A 21,610-nucleotide genomic window follows, 5' to 3' on the forward strand; every position below is an offset into this window, starting at 1 on the left:
GGCCCAATCTACTCTACAGTAGCTCTGTGAGCTTTGACAAGTCACTGAATCTCCTGAAGCCTGAGAATCCATGTCTGAAAAATGAAGATACTAATTTTGTGAGAATTACAAATAGAATGTATAAAGTACCTGGCACACAGTACATTCTTTAAAAATGGCTGCTATCATTTATGGAGTAGTTGTGTGAAATAATTATAAGAAGACAATGATAAGTAAAAACTTGTTTCTGTCCTCAGAAAAACTTAGAGCTGTGGGGACAAAGGAATGTAGAAATAAGTCCTATAAAATTGTTGTGGATGCTAAGAGAAAAGTCAGTCTAGGGCACAGTGATGAGATGACCCCAGTCTTTGCAAATCTACCGGTAAACTACAACAGTTAGTATTGAAAGCAAAGCTCTTCTCCTGTGCACTGAGAATGTACAAGTCAATTTTAAACTATATATTCTGATTAGATCAAATAAACAGATTTAATATAGTAACAGATGTCATCATCACAATATCATGTGAACAAGGGTAATAACGATAATGAAATATTTCAGGGGTGGATTTGGGGTTTTTAAAGAGTATTTTTAAAACTAATGTTTAAGAATTAGTCTAATGTTAAGGTAGTTAACTAATGTTTCGTTATAAATAATGTTAACCTAATGTTTAAGAATTTTATCACTTCCTTTCTATTCTAGAACATCGCCATTATGTGTGAAACAAAAATTACACGTAGAATCATTTAAAATTGCCTCATTTGGGGCACCTGGGTGGCTCAGTGGGTTAAGCCTCTGCCTTCGGCTCAGGTCATGATCCCAGAATCCTGGGATCAAGCCCCACATCAGGCTCTCTGCTCAGCGGGGAGCCTGCTTTCCTTCCTCTCTCTCTACTGCCTCTCTGCCTACTTGTGATCTCTCTCTCTGTGTCAAATAAATAAATAAAATCTTAAAAAGAAATAAAAAAATAAAAAAAATAAAATTGCCTCATTTTATTTCTTAGTAATTAAAAACTATGGTTGGGAGGTGTTAGAGTTTTAAGGGCGAAGTTTGAGAAATGTTATCCCATATCAGCTATTATTTTATTTATTTTTTTAAAGATTTTATTTATTTATTTGACAGATAGAGATCACCAGTAGGCAGAGAGAGAGAAAGGAGGAAGCAGGCTCCCTGCTGAGCAGAGAGCCCGATGTGGGGCTCAATTCCAAGACCCTGAGATCATGACCCGAGCCGAAGGCAGAGGCTTTAACCCACTGAGCCACCAGGCACCCCTCAGCTATTATTTTAAATTACTACTAAAACCCAACACTAAGAGGAAAATAAAACCCTAACCTGGTAGAATTACATTTTAATTTTTTTAAACAGTATGTATCATAAACATTAACTTTTTACTTTTGCTTTTATTTTTTTTTATTTTTTTTTAAGATTTTATTTATTTATTTGACAGAGATCACAAGTAGATGGAGAGGCAGGCAGAGAGAGAGAGAGAGGGAAGCAGGCTCCCTGCTGAGCAGAGAGCCCGATGCGGGACTCGATCCCAGGACCCCGAGATCACGACCCCAGCCGAAGGCAGCGGCTTAACCCACTGAGCCACCCAGGCGCCCTGCTTTTATTTTTTTTTAAAGATTTTATTCATTTATTTGAAAGAGTGATCACAAGTAGGCAGAGAGGTAGGCAGAGAGAGAGGGGGAAGCAGGCTCCCCGCTGAGCAGAGAGCCTGATGCAGGGCTCGATCCCAGGACCCTGAGATCATGACCTGAGCCGAAGGCAGAGGCTTAACCCACTGAGCCACCCAGGCGCCCCTACTTTTGCTTTTAAGGAGTTTTTTAGTAACCCTTCAAATGAATGATATTCTGTCAAAATCTAATTTTTACTTAACAGAGATCTTATTAACTGAAAGAGTATTATAACTGTCTAAAATCAAGAAGGAACAACAGCAAATATTTTTAAAATATGTAAGTTGGAAAATACAATAACTGCTGAGTCAGAGTAATTCTTGGTGGAGTTTTCTATCTTCTTGTCCTTCACCAGTTTCCAAGCACACACAGATGTGTTTATTATCACCTAAAGTCTTTACTAATCCTATTTTTATTTTAAATCCTTTAACTTAAAGCAGGCATGGAATTTTTAAACTACTAATAATATCATTGCAAACCAAATGTTAATCATAGTTTTAAAATGACCATTAACACACTATATATACCAACATTAAAGATACATTCTTTATTTTATTTTACAGACTCACACAGCATTTATCTGTGTCTGGATCTAAGCACCTTCCAAATACTAATTCAATTAATTTTAGGATACTGATGCTAATTTTTAAAAAGAGAATTATTTGAGAAAATCTGAAAACACCAGAGTGAGGTGATGACAGGAGATATTAACAGATCAAAAACTCCAATGGCTAATCATACTCAACTTGTGTTTTCTTCCACAGAATTTTCAGCAAATATGCCTCATATTTCAATATGTGTCCTCTGATTTGTTTTTCTATTTATTGGTTCCCTAGCAGTAAACAGCAATAAATTTCACCAGTCTTTTTACTCTAACTCAAATGAAGGCATAGGTAAAGATGGACTCTGTCTTTCACTAAATAGACAACCCAGCTGACTTAAGTCTTAGTGAGTGCCATACTAGAGTTTTGTTTTTCATGTAACTCATGAATTCATTCATGTAATTCATAGCCCAGTAAAATCATTGAATCAGGTTTTCCCTAAATAATGGGAAGGCCTTTTCAGTAAGGGGATTCTTTGAAATTGGCAAAAGTCTTTTTGAAAAATGGAAGTTTTTTCTACTATGTTGCAAACTAGGGTGGCAAGAAGCAAGCCAAGAAGGAAGCTATGCTTCTTTTTCTTCAACATTTGAAATAAAATAATTTTTAGATATTCTTAATGTACTTGCTGTAATGTGTTTATTATATTTATTGTGAATAGTAGCTACTCCAAATTAACTCTCTACTCTTGCAAAAAAAAAAAAAAAGTTGGCTTGTGTCTCTACTTTTCTGGGGACTAAACAGCTACGAAAGTTACTAAAAGTTTCCACTACTTTGTTCTATAGTGTTCTTTTGAAGCAAACTAATAATGTTCATGTTTCTGAGATATAAAATTTTTTTAAGTAATTGCAATAATTAATTAATTAGCTTTATAAAAAAATATAATGCTTGTTTATTTATTTTAAAGTAGGCTCTATACCCAATGTAGGGCTTGAACTCATGACCCTGAGATCAAGTCACATACTTGGAGCACCTGGGTGGTAGAGCTGGTTAAGGGCCCGACTCTGGGTTTCAACTCAGGAAGTGATCTCAGGATCATGAAATCAAGTCCCATGTTGGGCTCCATGCTCAGTGCAGAGTCTGCCTAATACTCTCTCTCCCTTTTCTCCTTCCCTCCCCCACCAAAAAAAGAGAGAGTTGCATGCTCTGCTTACTGAACCAGCCAGGCACCCCTTACATAGTTTTTTGGTTTTTTTTTTTAAGATTTTATGTATTTGAGAGAGAGAGTGAATGAGAGACACTCACAAAGAGAAAGAGAGAGAGAGCATGAGCTGCCAGAGGGGCAGAGGGAGAGGGAAAAGCAGACTCCCTGCTGAGCAGGGATACCGATGAAGGGCTGGATCCCAGAGCCCTGGGACCATGACCTGAGCCAAAGGCAGATGCCCAACCAACTGAGCCACCCAGGTGCCCCATAAGTAGCTTCTTTTAACTAACATTTATTTATTTCTATTTTCCCTTCTTTTCATTTTCATTTATTCTTTTTCATTAGTAAATCCATTCAACATTAATATTCTTTGTTACAGGGGCACCTGAGTGGCTCAGTGGGTTGGGCCTCTGCCTTCAGCTTGGGTCATGATCTCGGGGTCCTGGGATCAAGCCCCACATCGGGCTCTGTGCTCAGCGGGGAGCCTGCTTTCCCCTCTCTGTCTGCCTGCCTTTCTGCATACTTGTGATCTCTGTGTGTCAAATAAATAAATAAAATCTTTTAACAAATATTCTTTATTACATTTATAGTTACATAAATGTTGTGTAATAAATAGGCATTTCCTTGACAGATTTTTTAAATGGCTCAAATCATTTATTTTGTTTATATTCCCTCTCTTACATGAACATGAGAAAGATACATGATTTAAAATCTATATCTACAGTCTCCAAGAGCTCCTGACAGTCTTTTCTTAAAAGCTTCTTCTTGTTCAATTGGGTAAAATCAATTTGGCAAGGATTTTTGACAACCAATGATTCTGAGTAGGGACTATAATGATGGAAACAATAAACTTATGAGACCATAAAATTATGCTGGGAGCAGATGTGAAAGCAAAGAAGGAATGAAGACAAAGAACTTGGGAAAGCACTAAATGAACCTTGGGAAAGCACTAAATGAACCTTGGGAAAGCACTAAATGAACCAAGTCCAGGCATAAATCAATAAAAAACTAAGATGGGAATAAAAGCATAAGTTGGATCACATCATTGCTTAAAACGGACTTTGAAAGAAAGAGGCAAAGGGGAGAAGGTAGAGGAAGCTTTCTTCAGTAAATAGATGGTACATCCACTGTTAGTATAACCTCCCTGATGTGGAAATTTCAAGAAAATCACAACTATATGGACCCCTTAGGGAATGTGTTAGTTGTATAATAATAGAGTTTTCCAAATGATGGAAAGATAATTAAGTAAACAAGTTATACTTATGTAAATGAAGAATAAATAGGTTCTATATCATGGCATCAAGGAGTTTTCTATGAATAAAATTCCATGTGCTTTTGGTAGATATTGTGACATATTTTAGTCAAAATTCTATAGGTATAGTTACTAATTGTTATCATTTTCTTGGTGGGTAACATCACCAAAACTTGCTTTATGGTATGGAGAGATGTTCTGGTATTAGTTTTTTAATAGCATTGTTCCTTAGATTGTTACTCTTTAATACCAATTCGGAAGTAGCACTTCTTAAACCTTATTGACAAAAATGACTCTTACAATATGTTAACTTTCATAAGAGTGTAATGACTTAAGATTTAGCTCTAAAATTAAATCTAAGTTCAAATCCTTGCTCTACCATTTACTATGTGATCATGGACAGATAACTTAAACTCTCTGTGCTTCAGCTTCCTCAGTTGTAAAATGGTGTTAATAATTGTCCCTGTCACATATAGCTACATGAGAATTAAATGATTTTTGACACATAAATTAATTGGAACAATGTCTGGCACAAAGTAAGTATTCATAGTAAATATATAATAATTATTAATTTTAAAATTGTGTTATATAAAATATTGGGATACAATTGTATGATATTTGGTAACAAAATTAAAAAACAAATAATAAATAATGTTCATTAAGTACATAGACTTAAACTGAAGGCTTTTTAAGTAAAAACAAACTACAAATTATGTAAAATCTTTAGGTCAAAATATCTTTAACTATACAAACATTAAATTAATGTTCTTTTACAAGGAGACAGAAGCATACTAAACATACTAAAATTTATTAGTGAGAACTCCTAGTTCAGCATGGACACTGGCAGTGAGAGAATAATAGGATATAAATATATATATCCTAGCATTCATCTGTTGTTCACCCTATAGATTATACCAAATCTTTGCTCATGCTTTAGATTTGTTCTTTGTTCTTTATTTATAGATTATCTCTTTGTTTATGCTATAGATTATATCAAATCCAAACCCTAAAATGGAAGAAGCCAAAAGCCAAAGTTTGGAGGAAGACTTTGAAGGACAGGCCACACATACAGGTAAAGCAAATCCAGAAGAAAAAAAATTACTAAGTTAAAATTAAATGTGGGTATCTCTAATGTTCTATATCTCTAATGCTTTGATGGAATCATTTAAAAATATTTGAGTGGGAAAATTAATGTGAAATCAAATACTCTTAGAGTAGTTTTATTTAGATGTCAAAGAATGAGAAAAACACTAAATATTGAGAATTTCTTACTACACAATTATCATAAGGCCTCTTCTACACTATAGTTAAGCTCTTTCCTCTCTAATTTCCCCCACTGTGAACTTTCCTTGCAATTGTAAGCAGTACTAGACCAAAAGGTACATAGTTTTTAATTTTAATTTTTTGTATATGAAAAAAATAAAGAAATGATAAAACATTCTTAAATCAAATGGATTTCAGTATTCCTCTAGAAAACCTAAGACTTCAAGTCATTTCATCCAGAGCCTGTTTTCTTAATCTGTTAAATTGTATGGGACTGTATATATACTCAGACCCTTGGAACAGCCCAGTTGGAAATCAGCTTGACCCAATTCAGAGAGAACCGTGTGCTCAGCTCTTAACAGTGCAATATTAGAAACCCACAATCTGCCAAAGCAACCTCCACTTGCCCTAGCAATGGGACAGGCCACACAGTGACTAGGACTGATGGCCCGATCAGGAATCGGATCCTGTGCGTTTGCCGCAGTGGAAGACTGCCTGCATTAGCCGTGCATTTCAGGAGCGCACACGCATACTGTGGCATATAGTCAACATGGAAGTATTCCAGCTCTGCTGACTTGAAATTTAGATTTTTTAAATTATGTACTGGGGACAGGTTTTTGTCGCTTTACATTGCTTCCTAGTATACAGCATGATGCAAATGATTTTCTAACTTGGTGTTAGGAGAAATTGTTTTCCATCTTTAACCTCTTAGTTGTCTAAGAGTTAAATATTACTGAATTTCAGACGTTCAAATTGATCATCACAAATCCTTTAAAACAATTATCTAAAAGAAACCAAAAAATCCTGCCGCCTTTGTATGGGGAAGAAGAGGGAAGGAAAACGGAACAAGTTGTGTTTGTGTTAGCATGTGGGTGATGTAAACTTCAAATCGGGAGATGCTCCGACCCCCACTCCCATATAAGCATTCAATCAGTGTAACTTGCAAAACGCATAAACATCCGACAGTTTGAATTTATAGTGTTGATGGAAGAAATCATTTTTAATGTGTACTGTAAAACTTGAAATACTCAGGAGCTGAGTGAATATGTTTGTTGCTACTTACAATCCCCACCTGTTAGTCCCAGTACTTTTGTTTTAACATGGTCTTTTTCAACTTTGTTTCCTGTTTAACTACAGATGACTTCTGTTGTAGACTCACAGTTTAACTGTTGTATTATAACAGTATTACATGTCAACAGTGTGGTTATGACCTTTATTTATATAAAAACCAAATATTTAGTCAATTTACCATGTCTTAATTTAATCTTCCATTTTTAAGTGCTTAAGCGAGTACTATGTTGCAATAAAAAATGTAGTGATACAATTAACCAGCCATTAAAAAATTTTCTATTTCAGATAAAAAAAAAACTAGAGGGTATCATGCTTAGCAAAATAAGTCAATTGGAGAAAGACAACTATCATATGATCTCCCTGATATGAGGAAGTGGAGATGCAACATGGGGGGTTAAGGGGGTAGGAGAAGAATAAATGAAACAAGATGGGATTGGGAGGGAGACAAACCATAAGTGACTCTTAATCTCACAAAAAACTGAGGGTTGCTGGGGGGAGGGGTGTTGGGAGAAGGGGGGGTGGGGTTATGGACATTGGGGAGGGTATGTGCTATGGTGAGTGCTGTGAAGTGTGTAAACCTGGCAATTATGCCAGGTTTATATGCCAGTGTATATGCCAGTATATATGCCACTATTAAGAGTTTAAAAATCAGATAGCATGTCACTTTAAAAGTTCAGTTTGTGCCTCTTAAGCTTCTTCACTTATTTTGTATACCTTCAACTAGTATAATATTGTATATCAACTCTACTTCAGTTAAAAAATAATTAACACTTAAAAATAAATAAAAATAACAGGTTGGGGTTTTAACTCTATTGTATCTTATTAAACTAATATTTTCCTCTCTCTTTTAATAATATGAAATGGAGCCTTTAAATTTAGTCAGAGAGTTGAATGAGTTCACATGAGTACAAGACAAAATGCATGAGAATTCATTTTATTATTTTATTTTATTTTATCATTTATTTAAGAGAGAGAGAGTGAACACGAGTGGGGGTAGAGGCAGAGGGAGAGGGACAAGCAGACTCCCAGCTGGATGGGAAGCCCCACCTGGACTTGACCCCAGGACCTGAAGATCATGACCTGAGCTGAAGGCAGATGCTGAACTGACTGAGCCCCCCAGGTATCCTAGGAATTCATTTTATAACAATAATAGGAAGAATAACTTTCTAAGTATGATAGAACCAAGAAACCATAGAGGAAGACTGATAAATTTAGCTATAAAAATGAGGGAGGGAGGGAAGAAAGGAAAGAAATGTCTGCTATTTAATAGGTCATCAGTAACAAATTTCAAAAAACATTTGACAAAATGGGGGAAACTAGCTGCAATTCAATTGACAAAGGGATAATTTCCTAATAAATACTGAACGCACCTACAAATCAATAAGAAAAATAACAACAATTAAGTGGAGAAATAAGCAAAAGATAGGCCAGACAATTGAAAAAATAGCCTTTATGAAGTTAGTACTATTGTGAGATATGTTTTTTTCCCACACTGTTTGTAAAAGTAAGAAGTTTATAAGACACTTTGAAAAGAGGCATACCCATACATTACTGGTAGGAGTGTAAACTAGTACAACCTCCTTAAGAGTAGTTTAGCAATATCAAAATTAGAAATATACATGCTTTTTGACCAAGCAATTTTACTGCAAAAACCTATAGATAGACCTGCATGGATTGAAAAAAAAAATGGATGTGCAAGGTTCTTCACTCAGGATTACATATTACAGAAAAAAATGGGGAGGAAACAATATACATCAACAAGAAACTTTTTAAAGCAAATGAATATCTAACAATGGAATACTATGTCTCCATTTTTTAAAAGAATCTCTTTATGTATGTATATGAAAAAATCTCTGAGCTATATTATGAATTAAGAAAAGCAAGGTAAGAAAAAGCATCTGTAATATACTACCACTTGTAAAAAAAAAGGAGAAAACAGATTTTCTACACATATAAACACATGCTATACACATGCATATTTTGCATATACAGAAAATATATCTTAAAGATGAATACAAGTGAACAGCAAACAATGATTGACTATAATTTTAATATAAGTAACTTTATATTAAAACCATATATTATCTTTGGGGTAGATACCCAGTAGTGCAATTGCAGGGTCATAGGGAAGCTCTATTTTTAATTTCTTAAGGAATCTCCAAACTGTTCTCCAAATTGGCTGCACCAACTTACATTCCCACCAACAGTTTAAGAGGGTTCCTCTTTCTCCACATCCTCTCCAACACACCTTGTTTCCTGTCTTGGAAACTGTGGCCATTCTAACTGGTGTAAGGTGGTATCTCAATGTGGTTTTAACTTAAATCTCCCTGATGGCTAGTGATGATGAACATTTTTTCATGTGCCTGATAGCCATTTGTATGTCTTCATTGGAGAAGTGTCTGTTCATGTCTTCTGCCCATTTTTTGACATGATTATCTGTTTTGTGTGTGTTGAGTTTGAGAAGTTCTTTATAGATCCTGGATATCAGCCTTTTGTCTGTACTGTCATTTGCAAACATCTTCTCCCATTCCGTGGGTTGCCTCTTTGTTTTGTTGACTGTTTCCTTTGCTGTGCAGAAGCTTTTGATCTTGATGAAGTCCCAAAAGTTCATTTTCACTTTTGTTTCCTTTGTCTTTGGAGACATATATTGAAAGAAATTGCTGTGGCTGATATCAAAGAGGTTACTGCCCATGTTCTCCTCTAGGATTCTGATGGATTCCTGTCTCACGTTGAGGTCTTTTATCCATTTTGAGTTTATCTTTGTGTATGGTGTAAGAGAATGGTCGAGTTTCATTCTTCTGCATATAGCTGTCCAATTTTCCCAGCACCATTTATTGAAGAGACTGTCTTTTTTCCACTGTATATTTTTTCCTGCTTTGTCGAAGATTATTTGACCATAGAGTTGAGGGTCCATATCTGGGCTCTCTACTCTGTTCCACTGGTCTATGTGTCTGTTTTTATGCCAGTACCATGCTGTCTTGGTAATCACAGCTTTGTAGTAAAGCTTGAAATCTGGTAATGCCGCCAGTTTTGTTTTTCTTTTTCAACATTTCCTTAGCAATTCTGGGTATCTTCTGATTCCATACAAATTTTAGGATTATTTGATCCAGCTCTTTGGAAAATACTGGTGGGATTTTGATCAGAATGGCATTAAAAATATAGATTGCTCTAGGCAGTATGGGCATTTTAACAATGTTTATTCTTCTGATCCAAGAGCATACAGATACAGATGTAGTGAAAAGAAGGGCCATCTGTGACCCAATGTTCATAGCAGCAATGGCCACGGTCACCAAACTGTGGAAAGAACCAAGATGCCCTTCAATGGACGAATGGATAAGGAAGATATGGTCCATATACACTACGGAGTATGATGCTGTCATCAGAAAGGATGAATACCCAACTTTTGTAGCAACATTGATGGGACTGGAAGAGATTATGCTGAGTGAAATACGTCAAGCAGAAGAGAGTCAATAATCATATGGTTTCACTTATTTGTGGAGCATAACAAATAACATGGAGGACATGGGGAGATGGAGAAGAGAAGGGAGTTGAGGGAAATTGGAAGGGGAGATAAACCATGAGAGACTATGGACTCTGAAAAACAATCTGAGGGTTTTGAAGGAGCGGGGGGGTTGGGAGGGTGGGGGAGCCTGGAGGGCACGTATGGCATGGAGCACTGGGTGTGGTGCATAAACAATGAATTCTGTTACACTGAAAAGAAATTAAATTAAAAAAAAAAGAAAATATATATATAATATAAATTAAGAAATTATTAAGAAATATGTGGAAGAAAGAGAATACATCCACACATATAATACTAAAGGTATAGATATTGCTAATCTTTAGTGAAGGATATTTAAAACTCCATATTTCCAAGAATTTTGACCTTCCAAGCAATTTTATTATTTACCAGGACAACTGAACATCTGAGTTCTAGTTGGATCATCCTTGAATTAATTAATTTTTCCTAAATCTGCAAATCCCTTCCTCCCCTTTGTAAAAGGTTCTTAGAATCTTAAAAGGAATTGGGTGATTATGTAATAATTTTCTTAAAACCTTTTTAGTTCTGTTAATTGAAGTCAGGTCTTCACTCACTGGTTGTTTCATATGTGCTATTGTTGTTTTCTGGATCTTGATATCACTTCAATTTTTTTCCCCGATAATCCTAGTGTCCCTATTGATAGTGTGATGCCAATTCTAGATTATTGCTGAAGCTTCCTTCTTATTTAATAAAAGTGTTATTTTTCTAAAATTCTAATTCCCCTGCATATTCTAAATTTTTAATATCTTTACTCCCAAATTTTGTAAATAGCTGAAAGTACACAATTTGTATTTTCATTAATGTAGATGTTTCAGAGAAATTCTTAGCCAAAACCTATCTAACAAGATTAACATGGGAAAACATTTTTATGAGCAGGAAAGTCAGGCATTTCTAGCCCAAGCAAGGTTTTTTAATTGATACAGAGGATGACAAATCTATTCCAATGGTGATACTTATACAAAATTCAATTGTATAAATAGTTGTTTTGAAAATGAAGAGGGAAACAATTTGTTTTTTCTTTTATTCCAGGACCCAAAGGAGTAATAAATGACTGGAGAAAGTTTAAATTAGAGAGTGAAGACAGAGATTCAATTCCACCTAGCAAGAAGGAGATTCTCAGACAAATGTCTTCTCCTCACGATAGAAATAACAAAGACTTAAAAGAAAGATTCAGCAGAAAGGTAAGGAAAAATCAGTAGTTATAACTTACAATGTGTTTTCAGTCTAAATGACTGTAAAGAATCACTTTAGAGATATAAAATAGATATATTTCAAAAATATTTATTATGATAGTTTATGTTGGCCAACCCCCCCCACCACCAAAAAAAAAAAAAAAAACCCGGAAATGAAGTAAATGCCTGTGAAGGTATTCCATGTTTAAAAATATATATATAAGAGCTCTTAAAAGAATGAGTTACAAATACATGAGCTGACTTACAGGCAGTTCTATAATATGAGAAAGCAAGATACAGAGTATTTTAAGTTATATGATTATTTCATTCTCTAGAGCAAAGGGGAAAAACACATCACTGTATATATTTTTACACTTATAGAATTACATGAACAGTATATAGAAAAGTATGGGGGAAAAAAAAAGTATGGAAAGACATTCACCAACCTGACAATATTGGTTATTTAGAAGGGTGGAATTGGTTGAGAGATCTCAACTTCCTTTTCCAAATAGGAGAAAGAAGGTAAGCAAAATAAGCCACCAGGCACCCCAACATCAATCATATTAATTTAAAACCCATTGAGTGACTTCCACTGGGGAATAAATCACGTTACTGGGTTATATATCTCCAAACCAATGCATATGAGTTGTATATTGATTCTCAACAGACAGACTACATTGGAAACATACTTGGTTCTAGGCTTCTGGCCATTGTAAAAATCTTCAAGTCTAAGAATTTGTTTCCAGGGTGGCTGGGTGGTTCCGTGGATTAAGCCTCTACCTTCAGCTCAGGTCGTGATCTCAGGGTCGTGAGATCGAGTCCTGCATCGGGCTCTCTGCTTGGCAGGGAGCCTGCTTCTTCCTCTCTCTCTCTCTCTGCCTGCCTCTCTGCCTACTTGTAATCTCTCTCTGTCAAATAAATAAATAAAATCTTAAAAAAAAAAAAAAACAAAGAGTTGAAAAAAAAGAAAGAATTTGTTTCCAGATTTGGGTTCCTTCACAGACACACTACATGATACAGTTGAGTCAATTAACTTTTCCCATCCGAAGAATTGCAACAACACATCCTCTCTTTGTTTTGAAAAGATGTGAAGAGAAAATAAACATGAAAGTATTCGAAATATGTAAAATGCCCTACAAATGAGAGACATTATGATTATTGAAAGTGTTGCACAGGTTAAGCTTGAGAAATGCATCTGAATGCCTAAACACCAGAATATGTGATTGGAACAAGATCTCACAAACGCATACGTAAATCAGTATTACAATATTGATACAATATTTTTATGTTCAGTCTGTTAAATTAACAGTACTATGGTAGCAACTTAAAAGTTATATAAAGCATCTAATTTTTTTAGAGTTAAAAAAATAAAATTGAGAATTATCTTAAAGCAAAAAAGTAATATGACAGGGAAAAGAATGAGAAGCAAATACAAGAGGCAGAAATGAGAAGGAATTAATGAAAGAACAAGATATTTCTACTTATCCTGAATCTTAGTATCATCTATAAAATGAGAGTAATACTACCTACCTCATAGTTTCATTGTGAGATTTGAGTAAAATAACCTATGCAAAGTGCCTAAAAACATTAGATTTTCCATAAATACTAGTTTCTTGTCTTCTCAATTCTCCTCCACTTTAAAAATTATCAACAGTTGCTATTTGAGATGCTGCTTGATGGCAAAGCAGCAGCAGAGAATCCCCTTGAGAGCCATCCAACTTCTATGGTCCTGGCGGCACCACACCTCTCAATCACACAATCTCCCACATACGTATATATGTATATATGTATTTTGGTGGAGGAGGAGACTGTTTAACATTCTATGGAATAAGTTAATAATGGTGTAGCTATTTAAAAATGCTCTGCAGGTATTTTATACTCCAGCTGCTGTGGAAAGTAGCTGTGTTGGAAGACAGAAGTTAAGTCTTTTCTCACTTTAGCCTAAACCAGTAGATAAGAATTACCTTCAGGCAATTTACAGCTCATTTAAAGATGGCTCACTCAGCCTCATACATACAAGTTTTAATTCAGTAGGTCTGGGGTGGTGCTCCAAAATTTGCTTTTACCAAAATTTCTCAGGTGCTGCTGACCCAGCATCAACCTCTTGAATGATCTGATGAACTCCAAATAATAGTAAAATCTTTCTTGCCTGAATTCCATCCCATATATTCCAAAAAGTCAGTAAGTGATAAGACATAGTTTTTTAAGGATATAATTTTTTAAAGAACTTTTGTGGAGGAGACATTATTATCTAAAGGCATTTGTTAGGAGTACATTTAAATTGTGTGTGTATACCTTTTTATTTTTTATGAAAGCCACTCCAGAGTAGACCCTGGTGGAATTTTTTCACCCAAAGTGATGGGTAGCTAAGTGGCATATTTTTGTCACAGAGATTGTAACCATCTCATGGCTCAACCACATTCAACAATATTTAGCCATGCATTTAATCAAGCAAAAATTACTGAGTTCCTATTATGTGCCAGATGCTACAGCAGATAATGAGGAGAGATGAATGATACAAAATTCCTGCCCCATGGGACATATCAGTTATAAAAACTATTATGAAATAAATAAGTACATGACATAATGTCAGGTAGTATTTGTTGCTATGAAGAAAAATAAACCAATATTAGGAATAGAAAGCATGGTGTGGGAACTCTTTGAGGTAGTATAATCAAAGAAGGTAACATATGAACAAAGGCTTGAAAGTAGTGAAGGAGGAAAAGGCTTTCACACCAGGAGTGAAATAGGGTAGTGGGGAGAAAACAGTAAATGCAAACTCTTTGAGTTGAGAATGGGTTTGGTATGTCTAAAAATTATAAATTTCTGGGGGCAGCTACGTGGCTCAGGTTAAGCATCTGCCTTTAGCTCAGGTCATGATTCCAGGGTCCTGGGATGGAGCCCTGCAGAAGGCTCCTGCTCAGCAGGAAGCCTGTTTCTCCCTCTCCCTCTGCCCCTCCCCCCTACTCATGCACACGCATGCTCTCTCTCTCAAATAAATAAATAAAATCTTTTTAAAAAATGTAAAAAAAGAATATAAATTTCTGACCAAATTATTTCAATCATTTCTTTTTTCTATTTCTAGATGAGCATTCAAGAATATGAATTAATTCACCGAGACAAAGAAGATGAAAATTGTCTTCGTAAATACCGTCGACAGTGTATGCAGGATATGCACCAGAAGCTGAGTTTTGGGCCTAGATATGGGTTTGTGTATGAGCTGGAAACTGGGGAGCAGTTCCTGGAAACCATTGGAAAGGAGCAGAAAATCACCACAATTGTTGTTCATATTTATGAAGATGGTATTAAGGGTTGTGATGCTCTAAACAGTAGCTTTACATGCCTTGCAGCTGAATACCCTATGGTCAAGTTTTGTAAAATAAAAGCTTCTAATACAGGTGCTGGGGATCGCTTTTCCTCAGAGGTACTCCCCACACTGCTTGTCTACAAAGGTGGGGAACTCATAAGCAATTTTATCAGTGTTACAGAACAATTTGCTGAAGAATTTTTTTCTGGGGATGTGGAGTCTTTCCTAAATGAATATGGATTACTACCTCAAAGAGAGAAACATGCCCTAGATCAGACCAACATGGAAGAAGATACTGGATAAAGAGTCACCATGTCAACATCTCATATTTCTCCAAGTTGAACATTGATTTTCGTAGTATCCATATTCCTTTAGAGAACACAAAGTATGCCTGTGGCTATTTTAATTTGTAAGAAAAAAAAAGATTGACACTAAAATTACTTGATTGGCATTTCTTATTTACTTAAATGAATAGAAGGTTTTACTACAAAATATTGTCTTTAGCAACAGGTTAGTAGTCAAAGAGGATATAGATAATATTGTGATGGTTTTCAAAAATCCCTTTCAAGTTATGTGTGGGCTTTTTTACTCCTTTTCTTTTCCTCAGTATTATTTGGACTTTTAAAATCATATTATCAATCATAATTTTGCTCATGTGATAAGAATAAAGTTTCATGAGGAAATAAGTTTTCTATTGAATTCTGTTCTTTCTCAAGTACTATATTATCAGGGCCATAAAAACATTATACAACCCAAAATATTTTGAAAAATTATTCAGTAAGGTATTTTACATTATATATATATATATATATATATATATACACACACACATACATATATATATATATACATACATTTATATCTTATAAGAAACTTAGAAACTTTGTGTCACATTAAAGTTATTAAAAAAGGTAGTTTTTTAAAAAAATGCAACTTCAGAAGCTAACCATATTAAGGAAAAAAAAGTTTTCATCTATGGACAAAAGAATATTTAGTAGTGACATAATTACAACTATCATTTTTATTGTCTATTATGGGCCAGGATTTTATACATACAAAGTATAATTTTTTACCACAATTCCATGAGTAGATATCCACAAGTGGATAGCACTTTATAAATGATGAAACTGAAATTTGAGAAGTTTCCCTTGAAATTCAAATGTTTCCCTTGAAAACACTGGGAAAATTTTCCTCCTACGTGAACAAATGGAAATGCAAAACAAAATATAATTTGAAAAATGTTTTTAAATGCATCATGAATGAACTGTAGAGCAAGATAAAAGAAACTTCTAGGGGTCTGAATCATAGTGTAAAATAATGGTGAGGGAGAGCTGAAGCACTGTGGTCTATATTTGAAGACATGGTGCTTGATAAATCCCCCAAAACTGGCTCCCAGTGGGAAGTCTGCTTAAAATAGATTTCCCTGAGGCACCTGGGTGGCTCAGTCAGTTAAGCAACTGCCTTCAGCTCCCGTCATGATCCCGGAGTCCTGGGATTGAGCCCCCCATCAGGATTCCTGCTCAGGAGGGAATTCTGCTTCTCTCCCTCCCTCAGCTCATGCCCTCTCTCCCCCTTACTCTCACTCTTTCAAATAAATAAATAAAATCTTAAAAAAAAAACAAAACAGATTTGTTTATTTTCCCCCTGGCAGACGAATGTTCAAATCAGACATTTGTCACAAGTTGTAGTCTCCACTATACTAAATGAAGATTTTGTATCTTCTCTTTACTTAAATTTTTCATACCCTTTTCCCCCAGTCCAAGCACTTCACCTTCCTCATGCTTCATTTAGAAAATATAAATCATTTTTTAAAAGATTTTATTTATTTATTTGAAAGAGAGAAATACAAGCAGGCAGAGAAGCAGGCAGGAGGGAGAAGCAGGCTCCCCATGGAGCAGGAAGCCCGATGAGGGGTTCTATCCCAGGACCCTGAGAGACTATGGACTCTGAAAAACAATCTGAGGGTTTTGAAGGGGCGGGGGGTGGGAGGTTGGGGGAGCCATGTGGTGGGTATTATGGAGGGCACGTATGGCATGGAGCACTGGGTGTGGTGCATAAACAATGAATTCTGTTACGCTGAAAAAAAAAAGAATTCCTGCAATTCTACAAATAGATAAGCAACCGCTTTTTACAGTAAGAGGTGTGGAGAAATGAATCCAAGGTGATATATCATCGGAAGATAAACCATGGGGACAGGGAGCCTCCAAAAGCTGGCACCAGAAAGTGATGTAGCAGCAGAGCACAAAATCAGAACTTTTAGAAGTCTGCTCTGGTGAGGGATGTCCTTGCCTGAAAGGTGGTTAGGTGGCAAAGTGAGACAGAATCCTGGGTGAGACAGTGTGGTCTCAGGATCCCTGAGATCACAGGAAGACTGGGAGTGCTTAATTATGGCAGAGCTTGCAGGCATTGAAGCAGGGAAGCCAGCTGCAATGGGAAGCCAGCTGCAATAGCAAGCCCAGGAGCGAGCTCTCAGCTCAGGGTTGCCATATAATGAAAATTGGGACACAGTTGGGTGACTGCTCTCCAAGCAGGGGCCCAGGGAGTGGCAGAACTGTGGTAATATTCCCCATTTCACCCCAGGAGGAGCAGCACAAGTGCACACCTCAGGAGTCTTCAGGGTTTGGAGACTTGAAATGAAGTTGTGTGCTTGAAATAAAAATGCTTGGTTGCAAGTTGGATGAGTACACAGTGTGGATGGAGACCAAGGAGACAGGAGTGACTGACTGCTTTTTCCCTGTGGGTGCATTGAAATGTGGGGCCCCAAATTCTGGGTTCTGGGTCTAGAGATTGAGAGGCCACCATCTTCTTTCTCATCCTCTAAAGTGGCATGGAAAGACTTCAGGGAACTAAAGCCACGTAGAGCAATCTGGAACCTTTACTTAGCCTGGCCCCCTAGCAAAGGTTGTGGAATTCCATCCAGGGAGATGATCAGCAAGAACATCCTGTTAAGACCAAGTTTACTGATCATAGAGAACTGCAAAACTCCAGTGATAGGGAAAAATAGTATATAGAATTCATGAGGGTTTTTTTTCCCCACGATTCTTCAGTCTTTCAATTTTATTTTTTTCTTTCATTTTTCAACCATTTTCTTATTTCATCAGCTCTTGTTTTCAAATCTTTTTTTAATTTTCTTTTTTTAAAAGATTTATTTATTTATTTATTTGACAGATAGAGATCACAAGTAGGCAGAGAGGCAGGCAGAGAGAGAGAGAGGAGGAAGCAGGCTCCCCGCTGAGCAGAGAGCCCGATGTGGGGCTCGATCCCAGGACCCTGGGACCATGACCTGAGCCGAAGGCAGAGGCTTTAACCCACTGAGCCACCCAGGCACCCCTTAATTTTCATTTTTACAGTTACATTCTATCCTTCTTATTTAATTTTATTTTTGTATATATGTGAGCTTTTCTTTCTTCAGAATTTTGGGATGCAGTTTCTTCTAATAAACAGATCAAAATACACCCAGAATCTAGTGTATGGCTCTCTTCACTTTACCTTTCTGATCATATTTTCTCCCTTTTCTTCTTTTGTTTGTTTTTGTTTATTAAAGTCTTTTTAAATTTTCATCCTTACAGTTACAATCTTTTCAATGTATTTTATTTTATTCTTGTATATATGTAAGTTTTTCTTTCTTTACAATTTTGAGATGTAGTTTCTTCTAACAAAGGCCACAATACACTCAGGATGTAGTGTAGTGCTCTGTTCTGTTCACCTATCTCTTTATATTCCTTCTCTTTGTTTCTTCCTTGCTTTTTCTCTTTTAATTTTCATTTTTACACTTACATTCTGTCCTTTTATTGTATTTAATTTTATTTTTATACATATATGTTTTTCTTTCTTTATTATTCTGGGATCTAGTTTTCTAACAAACAGACCAAAATATACACAGACTCCAGTGCATTGCTCTGTTCTTTTCACTTCTCTGATTATATTCTCTCTTTAAAAAAATTTTTTTTTCAATTTTGGATCTCTTCTAATTTGTCTAGCATCTATTTCTCTGGGTTTGTTGTTACCCTTCTGGTATTTTGTTCTCTTGTTCATCTATTCTTCTCTGGACAGAATGACAATACAGAAAAACTCACCTCAAAAAAGAGAACAAGAAGCAGTACTGATTGCAGGGACCATATGGATAGGAGTAAGACGTTGGAACTGGAGTTCAGAATAATGATTATAAAGATACTAGCTGGAATTGAGAAAAACATAGAAGACACAAGAGAATCCCCTTCTGGAAAAATGAAATAACTAAAACCTAATCAAGTCAAAATAAAAAAAGCTATTAAGGCAGTGCAATAAAAAAAATGGAGGCTCTAACTGCTAGGATAAACAAGGCAGAAGAAAGAATTAGTGATATAGAAGACCAAATGATGGAGAATAAAGAAGTTGAGAAAAAGAGACATAAACAACTACTGGATTATGAGGGGAGAATTTGAGAGAAAAGTATTACTATAAAGTGAAACAATATTGGGATATTTGGGATCCCAGAAGAAGAGAAGAGAGAGAGTGGGGAAGAAGGTATATTGGAGCAAATTATAGCAGAGAACTTCCCTAATTTGGGGAAGGAAACAGGCATTCAAGTCCAGGAGGCACAGAGAATCCCCACTCAAAATCCATAAAAATATGTCAGCAGCCCAACATATAATAGTGAAACTTAAAAATCTCAGAGACAAAGAGAAAATCCTGAAAGCAGTTAGGGACAAGAGGTCCATAACCTACAAGGGTAGCAACATTAGACTGGCAGCAGACCTATCCACAGAGACTTGGCAGGCCAGAAAGGACTGGCATAATATATTCAGCGTGCTAAATGAGAAAAATATGCAGTCAACAATAGTTTACCCAGCTAGGATGTCATATAAAATTGGAGAGATAAAAAGCTTCGAGGACAAACAGAAACTAAAAGAAATTGTGATCACTAAATCAGCCCTGCAATAAATATTAAAGGGGATCCTTTAAGTGAAGACAGAGAGCAAAAATAACATGAACAAGAAAGGAACAGAAACAATGAACAGAAACAGTGACTTTACAGGTAATTCACTGACACTAAATTCATATATTTCAATAGTTACTCAATGTAAATGGGCTAAATGCTCTAATCAAAAGACACGGGGTATTCAAATGGATAAAAAAGCAAGACCCATCAATATGCTTTCTGCAAGAGATTCATATTAGACTCAAAGACACCTCCAGATTTAAAGTTGGGGGGTAGAAAACGATTTATCATGCTAATGGACACCAAAAGAAAGTGGGGGTGCCAATCCTTATATTAGACAAATTAGATTTTAAACCAAAGACTGTAATAACAGATGAGGAAGGATACTATATCATATTTAAAGGGTCTATCCAACAAGAAGATATAACAATTATAAATATGTGTGCCCCTAAAAAGGGGGCAGCCAATTATAGAAAACAATTAAAAACAAAATTTAAAAAACACATTGATAATAACACAATATAAGGGACTTCAACATCCCACTCACAGGAGATGGAAAGATCATCTAAGTAGAGGGTCAACAAAGAAACAAGGGCTCTGACTGGCACAATGGACCAGATGGACTTCACAGATATATTCAGGGCATTTCATCCTAAAGCAATAGAATACACATTCTTCTTGAGTGCACATGGAACATTCTCCAGGACAGATCACATACTGGGTCACAAATCATGTTTCAACCATTACCAAAAAATTGGGATCATTCCCTGCATATTTTCAGACCACGATGCTTTGAAACTGGAACTCAATCACAAGAGGCAATTTGGAAAGAACTGAGATACATGGAGGCTAAAGGCATCCTACTAAAGAATGAATGGCTCAACCAGGAAATTAAAGAAGAATTTTAAAAATTCATGGAAACAAGTGAAAATGAGAACACAACCATTCAAAACCTTTGGGAAGCAGCAAAAGCAGTCCTAAGAGGGAAGTATATAGCACAAGTCTTTCTAAAACAAACAAACAAACAAAAACAAGAAAGTTCTCAAATACACAACCTAAACTTACACCTAAAGTAGTTCAAGAAAAAATGGCAAATAAAGCCTAAACCCAGCAGGAGAAGAGAATTAACAAAGCTTAAGCTTAAGCTTTAAGCAGAAATCAATGAAATAGAAACTAAAAGAACAGTAGAACAGAACAATGAAACTAGGAGCTGGTTCTTTAAATGAGTAACAAGATTGATAAAAACCCTGGCCAGACCTATCAAAAAGAAAAGAGAAAGGACCCAAATAAGTAAAATCATGAATGAAAAAGGGGAGATCACAACCAACCCCAAAGAAATACAAACAATTATAAGAACATATTGTGAGCACCTATATGCCAAGAAATTAGGCAATCTAGGAGAAATAAATGCATTCCTAGAGATGTATTAAACTACCAGTATGGAAACAGGAAGAAATAGAAAACCTGAACAGACCCATAACCACCAAGGAATCTGAAGCAGTAATCAAAAATCTCCCAACAAAAAAGAGTCCAGCACTGAATGGCTTCCCAAGGGAATTCTACCAAACATTTAAAGAAGAACTAATACCTACTCTTCTGAAGCTCTTTCAAACATTAGAAATGGAAGGGAAACTTCCAAACTCGCTTTATGAAGCCAGCATTACCTTGATCCCAAAACCAGACAAAG

General features: G+C 35.8%; 1 protein-coding gene across 1 annotated transcript; it reads left to right on the plus strand.

Moving 5' to 3' along the window:
* Positions 1-5,641: 5,641 nt before the first annotated feature.
* Positions 5,642-15,305, plus strand: PDC (phosducin). The gene is made up of 3 exons (XM_032862559.1): positions 5,642-5,720; positions 11,553-11,704; positions 14,781-15,305. Exons 1-3 carry the CDS (start codon positions 5,660-5,662, stop codon positions 15,303-15,305), a joined length of 738 nt encoding a protein of 245 aa, XP_032718450.1. The 5' UTR covers positions 5,642-5,659.
* The last annotated feature ends 6,305 nt before the right edge of the window (positions 15,306-21,610 follow it).

This window comes from Lontra canadensis, unplaced genomic scaffold (assembly GCF_010015895.1).
Source record: "Lontra canadensis isolate GAN:19392208 unplaced genomic scaffold, GSC_riverotter_1.0 scaffold24, whole genome shotgun sequence".
NCBI classification, from domain to species: Eukaryota; Metazoa; Chordata; class Mammalia; order Carnivora; family Mustelidae; genus Lontra; species Lontra canadensis.